The 24,871-nt window shown below is 41.4% G+C and overlaps 2 protein-coding genes across 3 annotated transcripts in view; one reads left to right on the top strand and one right to left on the bottom strand.

The window, feature by feature from the left end:
- Positions 1-973: 973 nt before the first annotated feature.
- On the bottom strand, positions 974-6,206 carry SOWAHC (sosondowah ankyrin repeat domain family member C). Its single transcript, XM_074983223.1, has one exon. The coding sequence runs from the start codon at positions 6,048-6,050 to the stop codon at positions 4,335-4,337; it is 1,716 nt and encodes a 571-aa protein (XP_074839324.1). The 5' UTR covers positions 6,051-6,206; the 3' UTR covers positions 974-4,334.
- Positions 6,207-6,331: 125 nt separating this feature from the next.
- Positions 6,332-24,871, top strand: part of SEPTIN10 (septin 10) — a 54,467-nt gene continuing 35,927 nt past the window's right edge. For both annotated transcript variants that reach the window (XM_074990966.1, XM_074990976.1), the window contains exons 1-4: positions 6,332-6,456; positions 18,688-18,805; positions 20,238-20,433; positions 22,674-22,860. In XM_074990966.1, the coding sequence (XP_074847067.1) occupies positions 6,427-6,456; positions 18,688-18,805; positions 20,238-20,433; positions 22,674-22,860 (531 nt within the window). In that variant the 5' untranslated portion in view covers positions 6,332-6,426. The remainder of the gene's footprint in view (positions 6,457-18,687; positions 18,806-20,237; positions 20,434-22,673; positions 22,861-24,871) is intronic.

Raw genomic sequence — 24,871 nt, forward strand, 5'->3', positions numbered from 1 at the left:
GATGACCATGTCAAGCTGGGACTTAAAAACCTCTAGGGATGGAGATTCCACCATCTCTCTCGGTACCACATTCCAGTCCTTCTTCACACTCCTGCTGAAACAGTTTTTCCTAATATCCAATCTGTACCTCTCCCTCTGTAACTTCAGACCATTGCTTCTGGTTCTGGTCATCTGTCACCATTGAGAACAGTCTCTCTCCATCCTCTTTAGAGCCCCCTTTCAGCAAGCCGAAGACTGCTATCAAATTGCCCCTCAGTCTTCTCTTCTGCAAACTAAATAAGCCCAAATCTCTCAGTCCCTCCTCATAGGCCACGTGCTCCAGACCCCCTAATCATTTTCATTGCCCTCTGCTGAACCTTCTCCAATGCATCCACATCCTTTCTATACCGGGGGACCCAGAACTGGACACAACACCACACACACACTTCCCATATTAACAGAAAAATTTTAGGTAAACTGAAAAGCTCAGTCTCATGTGAATGGAATGTACTCCCTATTAATGAATGTGTTGGACAGGTTTAGTGAACAAACTTTGGTCTGTTGCTTCAGTGTAGTGTTCTAAGGATTAAAGACCACTAGTTAGGTATATTTATCCAAGTCAGTTGTGACCACACAGAAACAGCAGGTTCATGGCAACGTTAAATTTATAGGTTAGGCCTAAATGAGGCTGCCTTTTCTTTAAAAGGCCAGTTGTATTTAGCATGGATAACTTCAAAGGAACTTTGATTAATTTTAAAGTGAACTATTCAAAAGTAATTGATAGCTAGGAAAAATTATTACTGTCTTACAGAGAACAAAAAGACTATTTTCCCCCCCTACTTACCAATGGTTCAAGAGTTATTTACCTTGGTGATAAGAGGCAAAAATAATGAAAAAAAGTAATGGTTCCACAGAGCTATCAGAATACAGCAACCTCATATGCAGTGTACACTGTGAGTAGCAACATACAAATAAGTTAAAGCAAAACAACTCATCAACATTTATTTATTTCAGTAAAATGAAAGTTTAACATTTGTGGATTCTTAGCTCAAATATCCAGACTCATTTAAAAAAAAAACCACCATGTATTTAAAACTGACAGGCATCCAGGCCTCCACTATTTCAGGCATAGATGCAATAAAAAGCGATCAAGTGGTTAAGTTACAGTCACACTATCATTAAAACTGAAGAAAGGATAAACATTCAATATTTCAAGTGTACCATTTAAAAAAAAAAAAAAACACACACACACACTAACAAGTGCTCCAGTTTTTTGTACCATACAAATTGTTTTAGATCAATTCACATACTCCCTAGCATCATATTTGCTAATTCAAATACATGAATTTAAGAATACCAGACTACGAACACTGTGAAACACAGTATCAAGAATAACTTCCTACCCCACAGAGTAACTTACTTTAACTTAATGAGAAGAGTGGAATGTGAAAGTTCGAGGGGTGAAATAAACCTGGAAACCAATAGCACAAACAGAAATTTGTTTATTTAACTATTTGGAGTAACTACAGTAAAACCTACTGCTTTTGCATTTTACCATAGCGTACTAATACTGTGTGCCACAACTCAGGTTCTCTAGCGTTGTGGGGAGGTCTATACTAAGACTTCATTACTTTTTTTAGACATCTAGTCTATTTACTAGGGTGTTTTGTAATACCATATTAAAACTAAACTGTGAATTACATTGCAATGCACATTTACCAAATGCAAATTCCAGTAATTATTACTGGTTTTCCTGGTGGTTAGTGAGGATCTTTTTGTAGGTATGACTAAGAATTTTAAAGGGCAATTTAGAACACAAATTTAAAACATACCGTCATCCAAGGTCTTAAGTGTAAACTATCACCAACTAATACCAAGCCAAGAGCCTATATTTTTGTGCACTGCTTTTTCAGATTTACATTAGAAAAGTTCAACACCCGATTCAGTAAAAATGAAACATACACGAGGCTTCATAACTACTACACTAAATGGTTAATATGGTTAAGATATGGAAACAGGTAGTAGAATAAAATATGTGCCAACTTAGTAGGACTCACGGAGCCTCAAGCTAGAAACCTGTAAATGTAATGAATCTTCAGCTTTGTTTTACAGAAAACGTTGTATGAAGATTTTATTTCTGCACTGCAGAATGTTTAAGGTGCAAGTACCTAGTTCTCAAGCGTGCTTCCCTCCTTGAAACACTCAGTTCTTGTTGCACCAAGTGATATGCTGGCAGAAAGTACAGAGAGGATACTTAGCCCTCCCCTGTATATATACGAATGAAAGTGCTTTTCAGGAATGAACACACCCATGTGTGTAGCATGTAAGGGAATGTGAAGGCACATGAAATTTTACGTTGTATCTAATAAATTATAGAATTCATACCTCCCACTGATTTTTAGTGTTTCTGCACAAAAACAAAATTACCTGTACTTAATGTGTAAAATAGATTAAACTGCTCACCAAGGTCAGTTTTTCCACTAACAATTTGGCAAAGGATTCATTGTCTACCTATGTAACTATCATGCTAAAGTCAGTCATACAAAAATTGAGAAGTGATCTGTGGCAAAGTCTTCTCCCCCCCATGTAACTTCTCTATAGGAAGTACCCATAAAAAAAGCAAGCTGTCAACACAAGGAAGCACACATCTCCTAGAAGTAGCTCCCCCAAAATACAGATGTCTAGCCCTGCAGAACGTATTTAACTAGTGCTTCAGATTCAATGGATTTCTAAAGTTATAGACTCTTGATAAAATTTTACAAATGCATATACTTTGAGAAAATACTGTCAATGAAAGTGTGACATTTATTCAGTAGTCAGCCGCATCCATAATGTAGGACCAGCCCAATGCCTCTTTTTGAAGAAAGCATATGTTAAATATAAATATACCTTTAAAGATTTTTCAGATAGCTGACCTGAACAGCAACGAAAACTAATATTAAAGTTCTGAAAACTATATTAAACAAATTCAAACAAGAGCTGTCTGAGGCTGAGAATTTTCAAAAGATTACCTTGAGAGATTCCAGGAGTATTTTTAAGAGAGGAAAAATTTTGAAGTTTGATGACACAGATTTAATTTTTAGCTAAAAAAATTTGTATTTTTACTCAATACCCCAAACAAAGTGGGACAGAGGTGGCCTTAGAAAGAAGTTCCTCGATCATTAACCTGACCATAGTTCAAAAAGTGTTTATACATATACTATGCCAAAGGAGCTGGAAGATATTATAGCACACAATTACTAAATGCATAGAACAGCACCACTGCAATTCAATATCTCATGCAACTCCATCTATACTCTTTCAGGAAGAGTGCTCTTCTTGTATGAGATGTATAGTATAGTTACTAGTTGTGAAGAAAGAGATTATATCAACAGTAAATGTGTTGCTATTATTCCAGTGTAGTGTTGGCAAGATAGATCAAAAGTTTAATAACTCAAATGGTACTAGACATAGTATTTGAGAGTTCACAGTGATTATAAAAGTAGAATTGCTTTAATACGGAACTTAATTACCAGTTACTCTTTGCATGAAAATTAAAGACCTTTAATTCATGTACTGTAATTGGTATTAGCAAATTCTTATGAGTTCAGTAGTACCTCAGTTAAGAAAAGACTTGCATCATGCTTAATTATACCCTTTTTAAGCCATTCCACTGACTTCAGTATTTGAATTATGTGATTTGAACAGTAAAAGTTAAGACTGATCTTAAGTCTCTGAGGACTAGAGTCCAAATGTCTACAAAAAAACCTGACAGCAGAGCAATTTTGACCCACTTTGACCCACCTTTCATACCTAATGCTACTTTGTCACATGGTATTGCCTTTAGGAAAAGAAAGGCTTTAAAAATACACAACTGTATTAAAGAAAATCTGAAATAGTTAGCAGTCCATGAAGAACTGTATGTAGTACTAATTGATAATCTAATAGTAAAATGTAAAGTTTTGGTTTCTCTCTCTTCCTTATCTCCCCTCCAACTCACTTTAAAAGCAAGTACAACCATGCAGGATGTTTCCAGACCCTGATGTCTAGCTTTTAAGAAAGAGGCCCACTGATTTTACATACCCGCTGCCCCATCTGTATTTGCAAGGAAACTGCTCTTAAGTATGGGGGGGTGTCCTCCATTGCTTGGTTTGAAGCAGCTGTATCTCCTGGAAACTACTAAATCCCAAGAGCCCTGCAGATGTTTACATTTAATGAAACTCAGAAGATAAACAAGATATTTAGCCTTATCTCCAGAGGAATGCAGGAGTCTGTCACTCACACAGGCCTGCACACATCTTCCCATTTCTGCAGGACAGGCTCAATGGGTTCAGGAGCATGTCAGGTCCCAATTAGGTACTGCAGGTCTCCATGCCTTATCCAAAGACGTTGGATTTGGGTCTGAGTTTGAAGGATGCTTTCAGTGACTTTTGCTCCTGCTCTTCTTCCTCTGTCTCCCCTTGGAAAGACGGGGTGGCATGAATGATCTGCGTGCGGAATCGGATTTTGTTGAGCCGTGGTTTCATCCTGCCACTGTTCAAGGCTTTTCTGTTCATCTCTTTGCCCCTGACTAGGGCTACTGCTCTCTCGCCAGAGTCATTCTCCTCACCAGACCCATGGTGGTGGTGGGAAAGCTTGTAGGCAATAAGGTTGGAGGGGAGCATCTTGGAGAGTCTCCAGCGCCCACTTCCGTTACTTGTGGCACCTTCATCCTCCTCCTGCAGGGCCCCCACCAGGCTTCGCATCTCCTCTGTAGTGCTCTGACTCAGATACTGGGAGGCCTTGCGCCCACTATAGTCCCTCACGTCCACGTCCGCATCGTAGGCTCCCACGAGTAGCTTGACCACTTCCAGGTGGCCATGCATGGCAGCCAGGTGCAGAGCCGTGTACCCACCACTGGTGCGGGCATTTATGTTGACCGGCAGCTGGTGCTTGTGTGCGAAGTTGACCAACATGGCCAGCAGCTCCTGGCGCCCATGCTTGGCAGCCCAGTGGAGGCAAGTGAAGCCAGTGACAAAATCCCGCTTGGAGAGCAGGCCTGGCTCACAGCTCAACAGTCCCTCCAGGCTCTCCCACCTGCCCTCGGCAGCCGACAGCATCCAGGCATGCTCCAGGGGGTCCAGAGCCACGGAGCTCCCCCCGGCGCTCTCCTCCTCGGTGGTGGAGGACGCCAGCGAGGCGCTGTCGGAATCGCCCCCCCGGGCTCTGGACGCCCCGGGGAAGAAGCTCCGTTTCAGCTGGGGGGAGCTGCCCATCATCAACTCGCGGAAGTTCTTGCGGCTGGACCTGGGCGTGGCGCCTCCGCCTGAGCTGCCTGGGGAGCCGGAGCCAGCCTCGGCCGCCTCCTCTTCGGGGAGCCGGGCCGGGGGAGCGGGCTCCTCCCCGCCGCGCCCCGGCTGCAGCCCCCGGGGCGCGTTGCGCCGCGATCCCCTCTTCCTGGTGCCGCCCGGGGGCACCTGGCCCAGCCGGGGCAAGTCACCCCTGCTGCCCGAGCGGGGCGGCGGCTGCCGGCAGCTGGGGGCGCCCGTCCCTTGGAGCTCCCCATCCTCGGGCCCCGGCTCCCCCGGGGCTGCAGGCACGATCTCCTCTGCCTGCCCGCCGGAGCACGGCGATGGGTCCCGACTCCGCGGCACAGAGTCCGGCTCCGCCTCCTCCTCCGGGGTCACCGCGATGCTGGGCAGCGACTCCGGCGCCGCGGGAGGATGCAGCTGGGCGGCGTCCGCGATGTTGGGCAGCGGGGCGGGCCCGGGCGCCGCAGGAGGCTGCAGAGGAGTAGCGGCCTTGCTGCCGCCGGGCTCGGGGGGCTGCGGGCTGGGCAGCTGAGCCGGTTCCTCCGCCTCGGGCACCGCCGGGGGCAGGTAGCGCCGCCGCAGCTGCACGTACTTGGCGCCGGAGCCGGGCTCCAGCCGCACGGTGGCCACGGCGTTGACCAGCTCCTTGAAGTGCTGGCGGGCCCGGGCGCGGCGCTCCGGCTCCGGGGGGCTCAGGCAGCCGCGGAAATGCTCCAGCAGCTCCGTGTTCCGCGCCCGCCCGCCCCGCGCCGCCAGGAAGCGCAGCACCGACTCCGGGCTCAGCGCCGGCTCCTCGGCCATCGCGCTCAGCGCGGCCCCATCGGCGGCCCAGCGCTACGGAGACAGCATCGCCCGACACTGGCGGAGGTTCAATCAGGACGGCGGCTCGCGGCCCATGATACCGGCGGGCGCTCACGTCACGTCCGAGACTCCGGCCCGCCGCGTGCGCCGCGCCCGCTCCGGGGCAGGGGTGCGAAGCGACTGCAGCGCGCGCCCGCCCTCGTGACCCCGCCCCCACGTGCCACGCCCCCCCGCGCCCGCGTGCCTGGCCCCGCCCCCCGGCGCCCCCGCCTCCTCGCGGACCCTCGAGCTGCCGGTTGCATTCCAACCGCCCGCAGCTTCCCGCGCGGCGCTGTCCCGCTCGCCCCCCTCCCATCCCCCGGCGTCCGCTCGCGTCATGGCCTCCTCCGAGCTCGCTCGGCAACTGGTGAGTCCTGCCCGGGAGCGCGTGAAACTTCCTCGCCTCCCCCGCCACCCAGACCGCGCCCTAAAAGTTCCCCAGATCGGCCGCGCGGGCCCCGGCCACGGCTGTGCCCGCCCGGAGCGCTCCTGCCCGGAGTCTGCTGCGGTGGGGGTGCGGGGAGGGAGCAGGCGCAGCGCTGCGCTGCTCCAGTCTGTGGTAGGGGTCAGCCCAGGCTCGCCCCTGGGAGATGGAGGGGCACCAGGGGCAGGAGAGGGAGCGACTCTCCCATGCAAACCAGGGTTGGGTTTTCGTAGTCTGGCAACATGGTCCCCAGGGCTGAGCCCTCCGCCCTGTCACTCCAAGCCATGGGTGGAAGCGGTACTTCCCATGGCATGAGTCATTAGCTTAACTTTTATGCTTTCTGAATTCTTCCTTTGCGTGGATCCCTAGGCTGGGCGGGGGGGAGCTCGGCATGACTCCTTAACAAGTAGAAATGGGGAAACATCTTATCAGCACTGGTGGGAACAAACACCAGGAGTTTGCGTTAACTAAACTTACCACATCTTTGATAGCTTTTGAGTTCGTGCAAGTGGCCTGCAAGACTGCTAACAGCAAGGTGGAGTTCTGGATACTTGTTAAAATGTGTAATTACTTCCAAAATATTGAAGTGGCCATCTTGAAAACTGTCAATTTGGGAGCCATCCAGACAGAGGAACCAATCCCATGCCATTCAGATTGTCCAGGATGCAGCATAAATAGCCACTTACGGGTAGCAGACTCTCTAATAGTTACACGCTGTAGCTGATCAACAATTGCAAGGCATGTGTTTTTGAATAAAAATTACTTGAACAGTTTCTAATGATGAACATATTGTCAGTTTACTCTCAGTTTATAGATAAAGTTATAAACAGAAATAAGGTACATGCCCTAATCTTATAGTGAACCCTGTGCAGAAGTCCCTTACTCCTACCTGTTGACTTCAGTTTGTGGGCTGTGACCATTCTAAAATTATTGCTTGAAGATCCAATTCTGACGCTTTGTCTAGCTCAGAATGGCTGTGCGATGCTGCATTCTATCTATCTATCTATCTATCTAGCTCGGTTACGTTTCTTCATGCTTCTAGGAAAACCTTGCCCCACATCCTGGCAAATCTTGTCAACCTTCCACTTCTTCCTTGTTCTTCAGCTATACAGAGGCAATCCAAAATGTGACCTAGTTTCAATCTTATTTTTTATTAGAACAAGTCTTCTGCCTGGTTACAGCTCTGATGTAGCTTTGTTAGTGCAAAAGGGACAGTAAAGTGGTCTAAATAACAAGCTGGGGATTTGTCTTTTCAGAGCTTGTCCAGATTTATCATTTGATCTCCCAGCAAACGATTTAGTGGGTATAGCAGGGATGCACTAAATGAACTGCTGCCCATGCTGCGGTTGACCTCAGTACTCCACAGGGTGGTGAGAGTAAGGGAAGTCAGTGGGAGAGGTTTTCCCACCAACCCCCTGTAATGGGGATGCCACATTGAGTTGAAGTAAGTTATAATGACTGCAGCTATGCTGGAGATGTGTAACTTAGTTCCACTTTGCTCCCTAGTGTATACCTGCCATTTGAGGAATTTTCTAGGTGGAGTTTAGTTGTCTGTTATGCTTTTTTGTCATAGGAGGCATTCTGAAAGGTGTGTGACCAAAGTACTGGACACTGATGATCTTTGACTGTTGGATAGTACCTGGGGAAAATTGTGCCCTGATTAGTCCGGGTCAGAGAAGTTCAAAGTCTCTTTCCTTCACTTTCCAGACTTGCCTGTAGATCCAGAGCTGAACACTGCTTTGTTTCATCCAAAAGAAATAGCCTATTGAGTTCGATTTCATATATATTTCATTATGCTTTAAGTAAGATTTGTAGCCTTTGTATCATTTAATGCAATATATTAGTTTTATATTGTTTTCTGTATACAGCATTCTGTTTATAAAGAATTATCGAGAAAGTAATAGAAACTGGAGAACAAAATTTTCACAGCCTGGATTTGTGACTCTTATATGAACAGAAAGGAAAAAAAAAAACAACATGCAAAAGATTAGCGTAAAAGAAGGTTTGATATTAAAAAGATAAATGTGCCACAGAGTATTTTTAACAATGAGAGAGGAGATTTGGAAACAGGAATATCAGCAAAAATGAAATGTGAGGGGATTTAGAGTTTATGGGTAGGCTTATAGATTTGGAGAGGCAAGAGAATTCTAGATAGTGCAGGACAAGCAAACAAAATTACACTGCAGGATAGTGGTGAGAGGACAAATATAAAAATGGAGGGAATGCTGGGCGAGAACACATTCGTAGGTAGTGCTCCAGACCATTTTTATTGAATACATATTTGATATTTGCAAAAAAAAAAGCCACACACACAAAATCTGCAGGAGTATTTAATACAGCTTCAGCAAAGGAATTTCCAAATTATCAATATGTAATATGAATAGAAATGTAAGACTTCTTACAATGCAAGTGTGTAAAGTACTATAACTATATCTTAAAGCAAACCTAAAATAATTGAATATGAACACTACTTCCAGGAATTGCTACAGTTCTTCCTCAAAATAGGAGCTTGTATTCTGTGCTGTTGAAGATGGTGAGAAACTTGTTCTTTAGAAGTTATTAGACTTTGAATGATACAGTGTATTTAACTTATTAGTCTTCATATTAGGTTTTAGTTAAATTGTAAGTATAACATACAATTTAAATAACTACAGTCCTGTACCTTGTTATAAATGCTTGTATGATATAGTTTAGTGGTAACAAAAACTGATCATTTGGTAGCTCACATATTACAATTCTGTTCAGAAAGGTAATTGCTTAAGAGAAGAACATAAGAACAGCCATACTGGGTCTTAGTAAAGTTTGATTGGCCCAGTATTCTCTCTTCCAACAGTGGCTAATTCCAGGTGGCCCAGAGGGAATGAGTAGAACACACAGTCTTGAAGTGAAAACAAAAAACCAGTAAAGTAGCACTTTGAAGACTAACAAAAGAATTTATTAGGTGAGCTTTCGTGGGACAGACCCACTTCTTCAGACCATAGCCATACCAGAACAGACTCAATATTTAATGCACAGAGAGTCTGTTCTGCTATGGTCTGAAGAAGTGAGTCTGTCCCACAAAAGCTCACCTAATAAATTATTTTGTTAGTCTTTAAAGTGCTACTTTACTGCTTTTTTATTTTGATATTATATAGACTAGCACGGCTTTCTCTCTGTTACTAATCTTGAAGTGATCTGTTACCTGTCATTCATTCCCGGCTTCTTGCAAACTCAAGCTAGAGAAGCCATTCCTGCCCATCCAGGCTAATACCAATTGATAGACCCATTGCCCATGAATTAATGTAGTTCCTTTTTAAACCCTGTTATACTTTTAGCCCTCATAACATCTATTGGAAAAGAGTTTTACAGGTTGACTTTGCATTATATGAATAAATACATCCTTTTATTTTAAACCTACTGCCTACTAATTTCATTTGGTGACCCCTAATTCTTATGAGAAGGAATTGATTTAGGACTTGCTTATCTACTTTCTCTACACCAGTCCTATCTTTATAGACCTCAGTCATATCCGTGAATATTCATCTCTTTCCCAAGCTGAAAAGCCCAGTTTTATTAATCTCTGCTTGTAAGGGTGTGAGAGGAAAGCCAGGCAGGGCAGCAGCTAAACAGAGCCTGTTTGCCCAATCAGCCACACTCTGGTTCAGCTGCAGCCATTGTCATGCCTGGAGAAGTATAAAAGGAGAGAAGCCAGCCCAGGTCAGGCATGATCAGCCAAGAGGCAGGAGCTGGCTCTGAGGCAAGTAGGGCCCTAGTCAGAGCTGCCAACAGGTTGGCCGCCGGAGGGCAAAGCCTCAGAACCCTCCCTCAAGCACAAGGAGGAGCTCCTCCACAGGGAACCCCTCTCCTACCCAAGAGGAAACTAGATTCTCGGGGCCACACCCCAAATTTATCCTTCATCGTCTAGGGTGGGGGCTGAAAACCCACACCGTGGGCCGCTACACCTCGGCAAGGGAGCCTAGCCACTAGGCCACCCTGTCATTGGTGGGAACCACTCACACTCCTCAAACAGAAGCAATTGCACAGCCTTAATTTTTGAATAGTAACAGAGAATAAGCCGTGCTAGTCTATACACTATCAAAACAAAAAGCAGTCAAGTAGCACCTTAAAGACTCGCAAAATAGTTTATTAGGTGAGCTTTCGTGGGACAGACCCACTTCTTCAGACCATAGCCAGACCAGAACAGACTCAGTATTTAAGACACAGAGAACCAAAAACAGTAAGCAAGGAGGACAAATTAGAAAAAGATAATCAAGGTGAGCAAATCAGAGAGTGGATAATTCTTGATCTTCCCCTCCACTCTCTGATTTGCTCACCTTGATTATCTTTTTCTGATTTGTCCTCCTTGCTTACTGTTTTTGGTTCTCTGTGTCTTAAATATTGAGTCTGTTCTGGTCTGGTGATGGTCTGAAGAAGTGGGTCTGTCCCACGAAAGCTCACCTAATAAACTATTTTGCTAGTCTTTAAAGTGCTACTTGACTGCTTTTTGTTTTGATAGCCTTAATTTTTGTTGCTTTTTTTCTGAACTTATCCAATTCCAATATGTTTTTGAGATGGAGTGACCACATTTGCATGCAATATTCAAGATGTGGATGCAGCATGCATTTATATACAGGCAATATATTTTCTGTTTTATTTCCTATCCCTTTTTTGATTCCCAGCAATTTGTTCACTTTTCTTCCACTGCTACTGCATCTTTACTGGCTGTTTTGAGAACCATCTACAATGATTCCAATATTTTTTAAGTGATAGTAGCTAACTTAGGAACCATGATTTTATGTGTATAGTTGGGATTATATTTTTCTATATGTATTACTTTCCATATATCAGCATTAAATTTCATTTGCCTTTATGTTGCCCAATCACCCAGTTTTGAGACATGCTTTTACAGGGTGTCCTCCTTATAAGTCCTGGTTACATTCCTAAATAATGCAACTTATAGTGAAATGACTTACAAAGGGGAATTAATATCCATACAGAATAATATAATTAGCTTGAGATACATGTTCCCAACACATACAGTTCACATATGTGTGGTACATATAATGTACCTATAACCACAAACCACCCCCATAGAAATAGAGTAGAAAAAATTGAATAAATACATTAATAACAAATAGTAAGATAGGCCAGCTCCCTGCAGTTCCCTGCTGCTCCCCCAGCTCCCTGCCAGCTCCCTGCTGGTTCTCCATGACTCCAGGACTCACTTCCAGGGCCCCTGCACTATAGCGCCTGCCACCTGGCCACCACAAAGCTCCTCTGTGTCCCTGGCTTTTGGTCCCTTGGCCCCTAAACAACTTATGTGCAGATCAGTGCGACTTACAATGAATCTGCTTTCCTAAATTACTTAATGACGTATATGCAAAATGACTTATAGTGAAGCAATTTATAATGAGAACTCCTGGGGGTTACCTGGGAGTTAACTATCTTGAGTAGTTTTGCATTATATGCAAAAACTTTTTTCCAGCTTATTTATAAATTTGTTGAGTAGGACTGGTCCCAGGACAGACCCCTGGGGGTGGGGTGAAGGGACCACTCTTATTTGCCTCTGTCCCTTCTGAAAATTATTCCTATTCTATTTTTTGCTATCTTTTAACCAGTTACCAGTATATGAGAGGAGCTTTCTTCTTATCCCATGACGGCTTACTTTGCTTAAAAGCCTTTGGTGAAGACCCTTGTCAAAGACATTCAGAAAATCTAAGTACTGTACACTGTATCCATTGTAATTAGTGGATCCCACTTGCCTGCATGCTTGTTGATTGCCCTTAAAGAATTCTAGTAGATTGGTGAGGCATGATTTCCATTTAAATGAAAATGTTGTTTCTTCTCCAACAAATCGCGCTTATCTATATGTCAGACCATTTTGTTCCTTATTATAATCTCAACCTGTTTGCCCACTACTTAAGTCAGCTTACGAGCCTGTAATTGCTGGGATCACTGCTGGAGCCCGTTTTTTAAAAAAATGGCATCACATTAGTTACCATCCAGTCATTTGGTAAAGAACCTGATTAAGATAATAGGTTATGTGCCACAATTAATTCTGAAATTTCACGTTTGATTTCCTTCAGAACTCTTGCATAAATAATATCAGCTCCTGATGACTTACTATTGTTTAGTTTATCAGTTTGTTCCAATACTTCCTCTTAGTACACCTCATTCTAGGGCAGTTCCTCAGATTTGTCATCTGACAAGAATGCCTTAGTTTGGGGAATTGCTCTCACATCCACAGTCATGAAGACTGTTGCAAAGAATTCATTTCATTTTTCTGCAGTGGCCCAATCCTACTTGTGTGCTCCTTTAGCCTCTCTCTTGTCCAGTGACTATACTTGCTGTTGAGCAGGCTTCCTGCTTCTGATGTACTTAATTTTTTTGTTTTTGTTTTTGTTTTTGTTTTGCAGTTGCTTTTTGAGTCTTTGGCTAACTGTTCACATTCGTTTTTGGCCTTCTTAAATCTATTTTTACACTTCATTTGCGAGAGTTTACGCTCCTTTCTATTTTCCTCACTAGGATTTGAAGGGTACATTTTTGTCTCTCACTGCTTCTTTTATTCAGGGTATGTCTTTACCTACAGGGAGGTCAGTGTGCCGCAATCGATCTTCTGGGGGATCAATTTTGCCACGTGTGAAGACACAGCAAAGTCAGTCTGTCTGGATTTGGCCGTCGACCCTGGTAGTCCAGGCTGACGTGTAGAGTAAGGGATGTTGGTGAAGCCCAAAGATCCCTGGTCTACACCACAGAAGAAAGTTGTTCCAGATACATCCATTCTAGCTACTCAAATAGTGTGGCTAGAATTGCGTATCTGGCATCAACTTTGTTCCCTAGTGTAGAGCAGGCCTCTGTTTAGTTAGGGTGGCACTTCTTTACTTCTTTTTATTATGTTTTATTTTTTAAATTTGAGATAATCATGTAAGTTCCATGCAGCTTGCAGAGATTTCACTTCTGGCACTGTTTCTTTTAATATCTGTTTAACTAACCTCACTTTTGTGTAGTCCCCCTTTTTGAAGTTAAATGCTAGTGTTGGGCTGCTGTGGTGTTTTTCTTGCCACAGGGATGTTAAATTTAAATATGTTTTTGTCACTATTTCAAAGTAGTCCAGCTACATTCCCCTCTTGGACCAGATCCAGAACTCCACTTAAGAGTAAATCAAGAATTACCTCTCCTTCTGTGGGTTCGAAGACTAGCTGCACCAAGAAGAAATCATTTGAACTGTTAAGAAATTTCATCTCTTTATCTCGTCCTGAGGTGACATGTACCCAGTCAATGTTGGGATAAGTGAAATCCCTTATTCTTATGGTGTTTTGTTTTTTTTTTAATTTAATAGTCTCTTTAATCTTCCCGAGCATTTCACTGTCACTATCACCATCCTGGTCAGGTGGTCTATAATATATTCCTACTGCTATATTTCTATTCTGAGAGCATGAAATTACTATTCCTAGAGATCCTATGGTGCAGTTTGATTGATTTAAGGTTTTTACTTCCTTTGACACTACACTTTCTTTCACACATAGTGCCACTCCCCCGCCATGAAAACCTGTTCTGTCCTTCCATTGTATTTTCTACCTTGATATTTCTGTACCCATTGATTTTTCTTATTTCACCAGGTTTCTGTGATGTCTGTTATATCAATAATCTTCATTTAATAAAAAGCACTCTAGTGCACCCAGCTTATTAGTTAGACTCAAAGCCCAGAAACACTTTAAAAACTTTTCACTTCCTAGCTGTCTGTCATTATGTGATGTAATTGAATGGGACTCTCCTTTGAACAGATCTATCTATATTTTATCATTTTCCATCCTGTCCTCCTTACTGCAGCAATTTTCTAAAGCGGGTAAGTCAGTAGTACTGTCATTTTACAAGTTATCTGTTCTTAGGTTCATTATGTCCCATCAGACTTGTCTGCTAGTTTTTTTCATACTCTGGAAAATCAGGTGATAATGGATTTGACTCTCAAAATAAACCCAAAGTGCTTATAGATCTCAGCAAATATCTCAGAGTTCTTCTTGGGGTGTGTATCAACGTGTGATATGTATCACATGTATGTCATCAAAATCTGTTGAATAGCCATGCCCATTAGACTTGTAGCTGTCTACGTATGCTCCTTATGAGGGTAGAAAGAACTGAGCAACCATAATCAATGTTCCCTCTAATTTTTCCACCGATGTATGGAATAAATTTTGTTATGTACTTGGAGGCATGTATGGAGGTGCATAACCAGTAAAAAACACGCTGCTGGCTGTGGTCACTCTGCTAATCAGATGGATGGCACCTGACTCTTTTCTGGGTGTCTGCCCAAGCTCACAGCTTACAGCGTACTCTGACTACAACTATCCCTCTGTTCCTCTTACAATGTGTGAGAGCACAACGGAACAAATAGAGTCTTCCCATTATATCTTCTTCCCTATCCAGTATGGGAATAAATTCCAGTAGTCTGGTGTAAGGCACCTTTATATCAGTATGATTGTGTCCACACAGGCAAAGGTGTGCACTACTTTCACTATAGTGATATAGTTAAAACAGTGCAAATTTTGTGTTTAGGGGAGTGCAAAGACTGTTTACTTTTAATAGTAGCAGCAAAATTGAAAGAGCCAGCGGGCAGGCCTGTGTGTGGACAAGAAAAAGGAGGGAAAGAATATGTCTTTGGTATTGCAATTGGAGTTGACCAAAAGATCCTTCTAAGTACTGTACCAACACAAGAGAAGAAAATCTCCTCACCTGTTTTTCAATTCTAAAGATTTTTATAAGTAATGTAAACTTTCTATTTGCATCTGAAACTGACGACATAACAGAATTTTTTGAGAAATCCTCAATCTGTTGTTGATTTTGCACCTTCAACAGCTGACATGCTATTTAAAGAGTTTTGTGCTTAAAAAAAAAAAAGACAGGATGATCTTGTGGATAAAGGACTAGATTAGAATGAGGGAGATCCAGGTTTACTTCCTGGATCTTTCACTCTTTTTCTTAGAGTTTATACAAATCAGTTCTTCCCACTGCCATCTGTGACCCATCTGTAGAATGAAGACTTCTCTGCTCTTCAAGGAAGTTGTGAAAGTAAATCCATAAATGCTCAAAGCTTCAGATAACTTTACACATCAGTGCAAATCTTGTGCATATACTGGTTCTGAAATCTATTTTACAAGTTACTCTCATATCTCACATCTGGAATGAGATTTTGTATCATGTTGTGATTTTATACTGTAAGAATAATAAGAGAATCTAATTTCCATTCATAACTTATGTAATCAGTTAAGGTAAGAAATATAGTAAATATTTTTTACCCATATAGTTACATCTTCAAATTTGCTGCTGTTCCAAAAACTCATGTATCTGAGGAAATTTTGAAAATGATATAAATATCTCTGGCAGAAGTTTAGCTACTCAGTTTCCTGACCGAAATGCTCATCTACATGTAGCTGATTTGGCAGAAATTCAAGGACCCGAGGAAATAAAGCAAGTTGGACTTGTCATATGAATTGCACAGAGCTGCTATAGTCAAGTCTTTTTTGTGTAGTGAAGTATGGTTGTACTTAGGACATTAATTGTAAAAAGACTTCCTGTTATTGCATGTTTACTTCCATGCTATCACCCACTTTGCAATGAAAATTTGTTTCTGTCAAATTCAGTGCTGCAAAACTAGTATAGCTATTAAAGAAAAAGCTATGTTCTGTTCAGTTATCTTCATTGTTAATGAACTTGGAAGTTAAATTCATGATTGGGAATACTTTTCATATTTTTTATTTTTAAAAGTAAAAAATAAAAGGTTCCAAATTGACAGGTATTGAGACTGTCCTCTATTTTTCCACTGCAAGTACAGAAGGTCCAGCCATACTACCTTGTTGGTGGATTCTAATCCTGACATGGATGGAGTGGTGCCATTTGTCATAGTGTTTTTTGTAGATGTTTTCCAGTGAAACTGCTAGTGACTTATGCAGTGCAGCAAAGAATCAAGTGTTGATTTAGAACACAACTGAAACCACTAGCCTGGATTTAAGCCGATGACTGGGGTAGGGCTCAGCAACCTTTCCAAGGCGGAGTGCTGAAATTTGACCTTTTAACTTCTACCATTTGAGTGCTGGTGATACTTTTAAAGCCAATAATAGTCCTACTTACAACAGCTTCATTAATAAATAAAGTTGCAGAGCTTTAACATTTAAGTCATGGTTGGTAGCATTAGGTGGTCTTTTGTTAATCTGCAGGCAGCATGGCTTTGAGCAAGCTCCTGGATGCATCGGGCAGGAGGGGCAGGACTGAGTGTCCATCTTGCATGCCGATGAAAATCAGCTCATGCACCACTTTTGGCATGTGTGCCTGGGGTTGCTGATCCCTGGACTAGGGTATGAAAGGCTTGGTATCCCTCTAAACTATTCTGAAACTCTGACATCCTCTGTGTGTCTCAAATCTTAATTGTTGGCATTGTGGAGAAATAATATAGCTAGATTTTTGTTCAGATACTAGATTGTATAATTAGGTTATTAGACAGAAGTGCTGTTCTTGTGTTCACCAGGGGGCTTTTATAAATTTGTCCTCTTTGCTGGCTATTGTCCCCTCTGTTCCATGCTCTGCTTCCTTGTCTCATTTGTTTCACCCACAAACATTTGTCTTTTTTATTATATTGGCTCCCACGCATTGGATTGCCTTTTCTGTGGTATCTTGTCACTTTGTTCTTCAAATTGTGATTCTGTTTGAAGTCCTTTGTCAATACCATGTTAATTTTATAGTCACCATGTTAGATAGCCCTAAAATATATTGTTTTCTTATTAAATTTTTGTCTTTGTACATTTTCCCAGCACTGTCAGTCTAATATGGGAATAAGAGTAGCCTTAAACTGTACACCTGAAAGATGAGAAGAGAATGAATAAATATTTAAATTATTATAACAGATGCACACTAGAAAGATTCAGCATAGTTTCATGAGTGCTAAACTTACTGTTGAAAGAGCTGATTGGTATGTCTAAACATATTCAGTGTAAATGATGACACCTTTCCTTGAGTTTGTAAATTTAAATAAAAATTCTCCAGACTTAGAGCAGGTCTACACTAAAAAGAAAATTTGACCAAGATACACAACTCCAACTATGAGAACTGCATAGCTGGAGTAACGTAACTTTCAACAAATTTCTGGTGCACCCTCCTGTGGGAGGTCAATGGGAGAAACTCTTCTGTCAACTTCCCTTACTACTTATGACAGCAAGGAGTACTTCGGTTGATTGGGGTGCCCTCAAGGTTCAATTTAGCAAGTTCCTGCTAGGTTTGCTAAATTGAACCCTGAAAGATCAACTGTGGCAGCATTGATCTTCCCCCAGTGTAGACAAGCCTTTCGTATAGTAGGTAAAGTCTAGGATGTAAACCCAGGTTAAGTTGTAAGATGCTGACTGTATTGGGAGGTTTCAGGAACTGATTGTGGTTTGATGATTGGAATCCTAGCAACACAGAATAACAGGACCTGTGCTAATTGTGATTTTGTCCAGGTGTTTATACTGAATGGTTGTTTTTGTAATTGCATTTCAGGTTCTACAGTTAGTATGTGGAAAAAGAATGTTGTTTCCTTTTATACTGTTTATATTGGGCATTTCTCATATACCCATCACCAAGATATCAAAGTTCCCATTCCTTCTTGAATAATTTAAAAGAACTATGCGTGTCTGGTATTCTTAATGACATATATAATGATATCCATTATGGTAGTGATGTTAGGATAATTTTAACTTATTAAGAAGTTTTCATCTCTCACATTCAGAATACGTTTTTAATCTATATGTACCTTTCCTTAAGATTTTAGTCTCTATTTTAAATTCTAGCTGTCCCTGTTGGTCTTCTCTGAATTTTTTCATTTGTAGATGTAAATCAATTGGGATTATCCTTCATTCACAAGTTTCCATTACACTAGTGTGCTCTCTTTTGTTTATAAGCTCTGATCTCAAAAGACAGTTAAACATGTGTTTAACTTTAATCATGTGGGTAGTCTCATTCACTTCAGTGGCTCTGATGGGAAGTTATCTATTTATGCCATCATTTCACTAAATAAGTTGATATTTATTGTTCCACTGACACATTTTGCAAAGTAATGCTTGCTTCAGCCATTTACCAGAGCTAAAGAGTTGTAGCTTACTAGTAGATCTCCTTGTTTATCATTGTTAATTGTTTTATAGCATGTTTTCTTAAGTACTCATTTTTTCACAGCAAAATGACAATTGTCGACCCTTATGTTTGTCTGGCCATGTTGGTTTTGATAGCTTACCTGATCAGTTGGTTAACAAATCCATCAACCAGGGCTTCTGCTTCAACATTCTTTGTATTGGTAAGTAATATATGTTTTTTATTTGACTATACATTTGGTACAAATATATATATATATATATATAGTGGATGATGAGGGTACTATTACTCTCATCAGGGAATGACTGCAGGATTGATCACATATGTCCTTGGGTGTTTTTGCCTGATTAATTTTGAACCATAATGCATCTCTTTTTTATTCATAACCATCCGTTTGATTAACTCTGTGATACTGTACTTTCGTGGTGAGACTTGAGAATGCCTTAAGTCTTGTTTCTGGAGTAATTTTTAGGATTCTTTAAAACTTGTGGGTTATAACTCTTCCCATAGATAACGTATTTCAGATAACAGAACCCAAGCTACTCCCAGATCTGTCAGTAGGAGGCCTTGAAGCATTTTCTACTTATGTATTTTCTGGCTGAATTTATTGGCGTTTTTTGGATATATGCAAGCATACATCTTTCTCAAACCCAACACTGAACTAGCCAATAGTATAAATAATCCATGTCAACACGTAATTGTTCTCATTTCTTCTTTGTTAGCTGATATGATTGAACAACAGATCTCCTTATGTACATGAAATAGCTAATCTTAAAATCTGTGTAAAATAATGAAGATGGATAGCTGTGGTTTTAATACTGGCTTAATCAAATAGTTTCTTTCCTTGGTGGTAAGGTCCTCTGTCTTTCCCTATTCCCCACTGACTTTTGGAATGCTGGTGCATAGGCTACCATGGCAGGCCCATGTAAGCATGCCAAACAATTTTCATTCCTTATTTATAAGAAACTAATTCTGTTCTTGGATATTAAGAGTCCAATGAGAGGCACTCCTTTTAATGCTCAAAGGTATGTTTTGTTGTTGTTTTTCCCTCTGGAGTATGGATAGGGGTGTCTGCATGTATTCTACCTGAGAAGGAACTGAATGTTTGAGGGAACACTCTAGAGAGTGCTGAGGCATTGGCGATTTTTTTGTACAAAACACATTTACTAATGCTTCTAAGGGTCGGAAAGGAATTTGATTGTATGTTGGGAGAAGCCAATTTACAGGTAATTTCTCTCTAAACTTTTTAAAGAGAGGATTAACTATAATAACCAGCAGTGCTGAGAGGTGCCATGGCCTGGGGGCGAGGTGGGAGGAGGACCTGGCTCTCCACCCTTGGAAGGGGCGTGGCCAAGGGCAGAAGGGGCAGGGTTGGGAAAGTTAACCCTGGGTGCGCCCTCCCCCCTCCCATGCTCCCTCTGAGCTGCTTGCAGAACAGTGCAGAGCGCTCTGCGACTTTTCAAAGGGGTTCAGCACATCAGCCATGGTGGCATCTAAAGCTCTAGACCTGGGGCAGTTGCCCCCTTTACCTCCCCATTGGCGGACCTAATAACACCCATTATGTTTTCTAGAAATATATGCAAATACAAACATTTTACTTTTTTCTTTTCTTTCTTTCTCTTTTTTTTTTTTAGGGGAGACTGGAATTGGAAAATCAACCTTGATAGACACTTTGTTTAATACCAGTTTTGATGACCGTGTATCAACACATTTTCAACCAAATGTGAGACTCAGAGCTCAGACATATGATCTCCAAGAAAGCAATGTTCGATTGAAACTGACCATTGTAAATACAGTTGGATTTGGTGACCAGATAAACAAAGAAGATAGGTTAGTGCTTCCTCGTGTGATAAGAATTTGATTATGCAAAACTATCTTGGTCTTGAATTGTGTAGCGGAATAGTAACAGAGAGGTATTGTGGGACAGACCCACTTGAAGCTCATCAGTGCATAAATCATTTTGTTAGTCTTTAAAGTGCTCAATTTCTGCTGTTTTGTTTTGTGTAGCGGAAGTTGATTTTCAGGTTAGATATGCAATTAAGAAAAATGCAAGGTACATATTACATATGTACTTCAGATATTTAATTAAACATTTTTCAGCATCACTAATGGCTTGTATTCTTGTTGAGCAAGTCATATGAAAAAAATCAATCTCCCTTCTGTTCATGCTTTTATGAAACGTATTAATGTATTACAGATTATATCAATAAAATATATAATAATGATGGGCATTTTTTGAACTTTCATATAATTATAAAGATAATTAGTTACATTTCAGTATGTTCCCTGTACAGTTTTGTTTTTAAAATTTCATTAGGATCTACGAAACAATGTAAATTGGAAGAAAAATCATCGGGATTTTTTACGTGTAGGTATATTTGAAATTGGCCAGTCTAATTAGAAGATGAAGCATTACACAGCTAATGTAGTTCACTGTTTTCTGTCAATTCAATTTGCTCAATTTAAATTTTCATAGTTATTGAACTCATTTTGTGCAGAGTTTTACCGGAATGACCAGAACTATGAAGCATTTTTAATTATTTATTTATTCAACAAGAAGAGCATGGATGGAGGTTGTATGTTCAACTCCCGAATAGGGATGTTAAAGAGCAAGGAATCTGGTAATCGAGTAATCACCAGAATTTCTGCTCACTGTTTGGTTCACTGGCTTGCCCCACCCTGCTGCTCAGGATTTAAAAGGCTGAGTGGGCACGCAGCCTGGCTCAGAGTCTGTCCCCTCTCCCCATCCCTGCATCTCTGCATTTAAAAGACTAAGCTGGCACACAGGCTGGCTCAGCTTCCGCGCTGCTGTGGAGATCAGGCTCTTCCCTCCCCCGTCCCTTGCTGCTCTGCATTTATATGAAACTGAGCCAGCCTGTGTGCTCAGCCTTTAAATGCAGAGTGGCACCAGGGGAACCTGCCCGATCCTGGTGCTATTTACTTGTGGCAGGTTAGGGGTTGCAACTAACCAGTAGAACTAACTGATAAGCGTATTCTTGTTTGTTAGTCATGTATCTAGATACTCTTACACCCCTATTCCAGAATATAAATTAACATGATAATATAGGATAGCAACCTAAGAGAGTTCTTGGTAATGACATACGTATTCTTTCCCATTTCTTTGAGCATTGTTTAAATAACATGCAGAAAAGTATTTCATATTGCAAGCAGGGCTGTCTTCTTCCTCTTTCAAATTCGCTTTTCATGGAATCAGTACCATTGAATTTTCACCTTTTGTGACTGGTCTAAACTCTGTGCAGCAACAGACACTATGGACCCACTGCTCTTATGTCTAAAATAGCATGTTTCAAAGATACATTATGGTCCTTTTTTAATTTAGATCATGCAAAAGAGAGCAAAAAGTCCTTTAAAAAGCAAATCAGGATATCATTTTTAGAGAATGTGTTCCTGCTGTCGTACCAGTAATAAAGCTCCTCAAAACACAACACTGATCTCCAGAACACGTGAAAAATATAATTATGGATAGTATCAATTACATGCCGTTTGTAATGGTAGTCTGTTATTTCCAAGATTGAGTTGTGAGACTACATTAATTACTTAAAGATTTCAATAAACAGCATAGCTACTGCACTGGTTTTCATGGTCAACAACAAAGAAGAATTTAATTCTATCTTTCAGACATCCTGTGGTGCATTAGTTTCTCAAACTAGGAAACAGTAACTTTATATTTACATTTTTATCATTATCCCTACAGTTAATATCTTGTTCTAGTGTATGAATTACTGAGCTTCCAGTATCAGAGAGGTAGCCGTGTTAGTCTGTATCTTCAAAAACAACCAAAAAGTCCTATGGCACCTTGTAGATTAACAGATATTTTGGAGCATAAGCTTTCATGGAAAGTGGGTTTTTGCCCACAAAAGCTTATGCTCCAAAATATCTGTTAGTCTATAAGGTGCCACAGGACTTCTTGTTGTTTTTGAGCTTCCAGTGTATAAAGTTCATATATACAACAATGGCATGCAGAAAAATATAGCGGGGATTCCCTTTTTCAGTCCCATGCTGTCTGAGAAAATGTAGTTTGATTGCTAACACTTCACATTTTTTTCCAGCTATCAGCCAATAGTGGATTACATAGATGCACAATTTGAGGCCTATCTCCAGGAAGAACTGAAAATTAAACGCTCCTTATACAACTACCATGACACTCGCATCCATGTCTGCCTCTATTTTATTTCACCTACAGGCCATTCCCTTAAAACTCTCGATCTGTTAACCATGAAGAATCTTGACAGCAAGGTAAGATTGTCTGTAACGAGTTTGAATGAATGAATGTCTAAAGATTCATGTTTCTTGCAACATCTTGCCTCTCTTATAATTCTTTATAAGACCGCATTTTATGTTGTAAATAAATATTCCACTCATCTCTTTTTTTGTTTTTTTCATTGAAAGAGGTGAAAGAGACTTCTACATTGAGCAAAGTTGGAAAAAAGCACCTTAACAAAAATGAGGTGTCTTTTTGGTGACAGGACTCTTCTACCTTGGATTCCTTTGGTGTCTAATTCACCAGTGCAGTATTCCTGGAAGTCAGTTGCGTCTATGCAGCCTGATTGCAAACTTGTGCAGGGGTCAGCTTTAATAGCGTTATCCTCTTCTGCAACTTTTCTGCATCTGGTGTGTTTCCTTTTCTTTTTCTGTAATTCCAAGCTGGCGACTCTTGTTGCTGTCCTCATTCCATGTAGCTGCTGCTCCATAGCCGAATAAACTAATGAACAGCTGGGCAAGCCTTATCTTTTAACGTCGGTTGCCTTTGTGGAAGGTAGTCCCTCCTGTACCCCAACTAACAGTTTTCTAACATACAGGCCACATCCTGGTTCTTTGAAACTGTAGCCTGCCAGCCACATTTGGGTTATATAATGGGTATCACCACCATTAGTTATGGTGCAGGCTAACCCTAACATACTCCTAGTCTTAGATTTCCCCAGACTGCTAGTTTGGGAGGGTGGATAGCTCAGTAGTTAGAGCATTGACCTTATAAACCCCAAGTTATGAGCTCAGTCCCTGAGGGGCGCTGGCAAATATTAAATTTAAAAAAAAAAACCTGCTAGGGATGGTGATATCACCTGCTTAAGTGCAGGGACTGGACTCAATGACCTGTCAAGGTCCTTGCCAGTTCTATGATATGGTGACTTTTTCATTAGAAATGTTCTGTACTACCCAGCCCTTTCCTTGACAATATGTCTGCATAAGGTCTGTTATTTCTGTAGTAGAAATATGAACACAACTTGCCACCCCAAATGGAGTTCCCAAAACATTTCAGTTTAAACACAGCAGATTAAATAAAACAATAAAATAAGTTTATTAAGCACACAAAAAAAAGAAACATAAAATACAATTATTGTCTATCTTAAACTATGTTAATGTCAAAACAGGAGTTTCTCACCACAGGGTTTCAGCAGTCTTACAAAACTTCTCAGGTGAGGATCTTTCCCCATGTCCAATTGCTGCTTACTTTGTCCCTTTAGGAGCAGTGAATTGATTGGTCGGGGTGAGGCAATCCCTGGATGTTTGTCCCTTCTTTTTATAGTCCTGTCCCGCTCTTGAAAATCATTTCCAGCTGGTAGCAGGACACACAAAGTTTACAAGAAAAAACGTTTCTTATCCTTTTTCCTCATGTGTTTGAGGGTCCTTTGTTTCCCTTTTTGCTTAATGAATCTGTTTATTGCTTACGTGCAAATTAAGCATAGCACAAATTCTTTTCTTTAGATCAGAGGTGGCCAACCAGTTAGGGGCAAATGTGGATAGAGGGCAAAGAGCCACGTATTATATATAATTTTTTATCTAGATAACTGGATATAGAAAAATAGATATGTGACTCTATGCCCTCCCTCTACCCCAGCCCCAGGCACCCCCAGACCCCCCCCAACTCAGTGCCCTTCCCCCAGGCCCCTACTCTAACTCAGTGCTCTTCCCATCCCCAGGCACCCCGAGTCCCCTGCTCAAGCTTGATGCTGGCAACCCACCGCTGCCACCACTCATTTCTCTCACCATGCCCTGGGGCATGTGTGCTGGGCAGCAGACAGCGTTTCCGGTACATAGCTCCAAGCAGGGGTACATTTAATTACTCAAAGAGCTGCCTGTGGTGTTTGGCCACCCTTGATTAGGATAACCCGTTTGCCAGTTTCTGGCTGGAACAAGTATTAATAACACCATCCAATGGAATCTTAGGTCTTCACATGTAGTGTTGCCACATATATTTTACTAGGGATGGTAGGGACCAGAAGATTGAGTTCTCAGATACCACCCTATC

Source organism: Carettochelys insculpta, chromosome 1 (genome assembly GCF_033958435.1).
Source record: "Carettochelys insculpta isolate YL-2023 chromosome 1, ASM3395843v1, whole genome shotgun sequence".
Taxonomy (NCBI): domain Eukaryota; kingdom Metazoa; phylum Chordata; order Testudines; family Carettochelyidae; genus Carettochelys; species Carettochelys insculpta.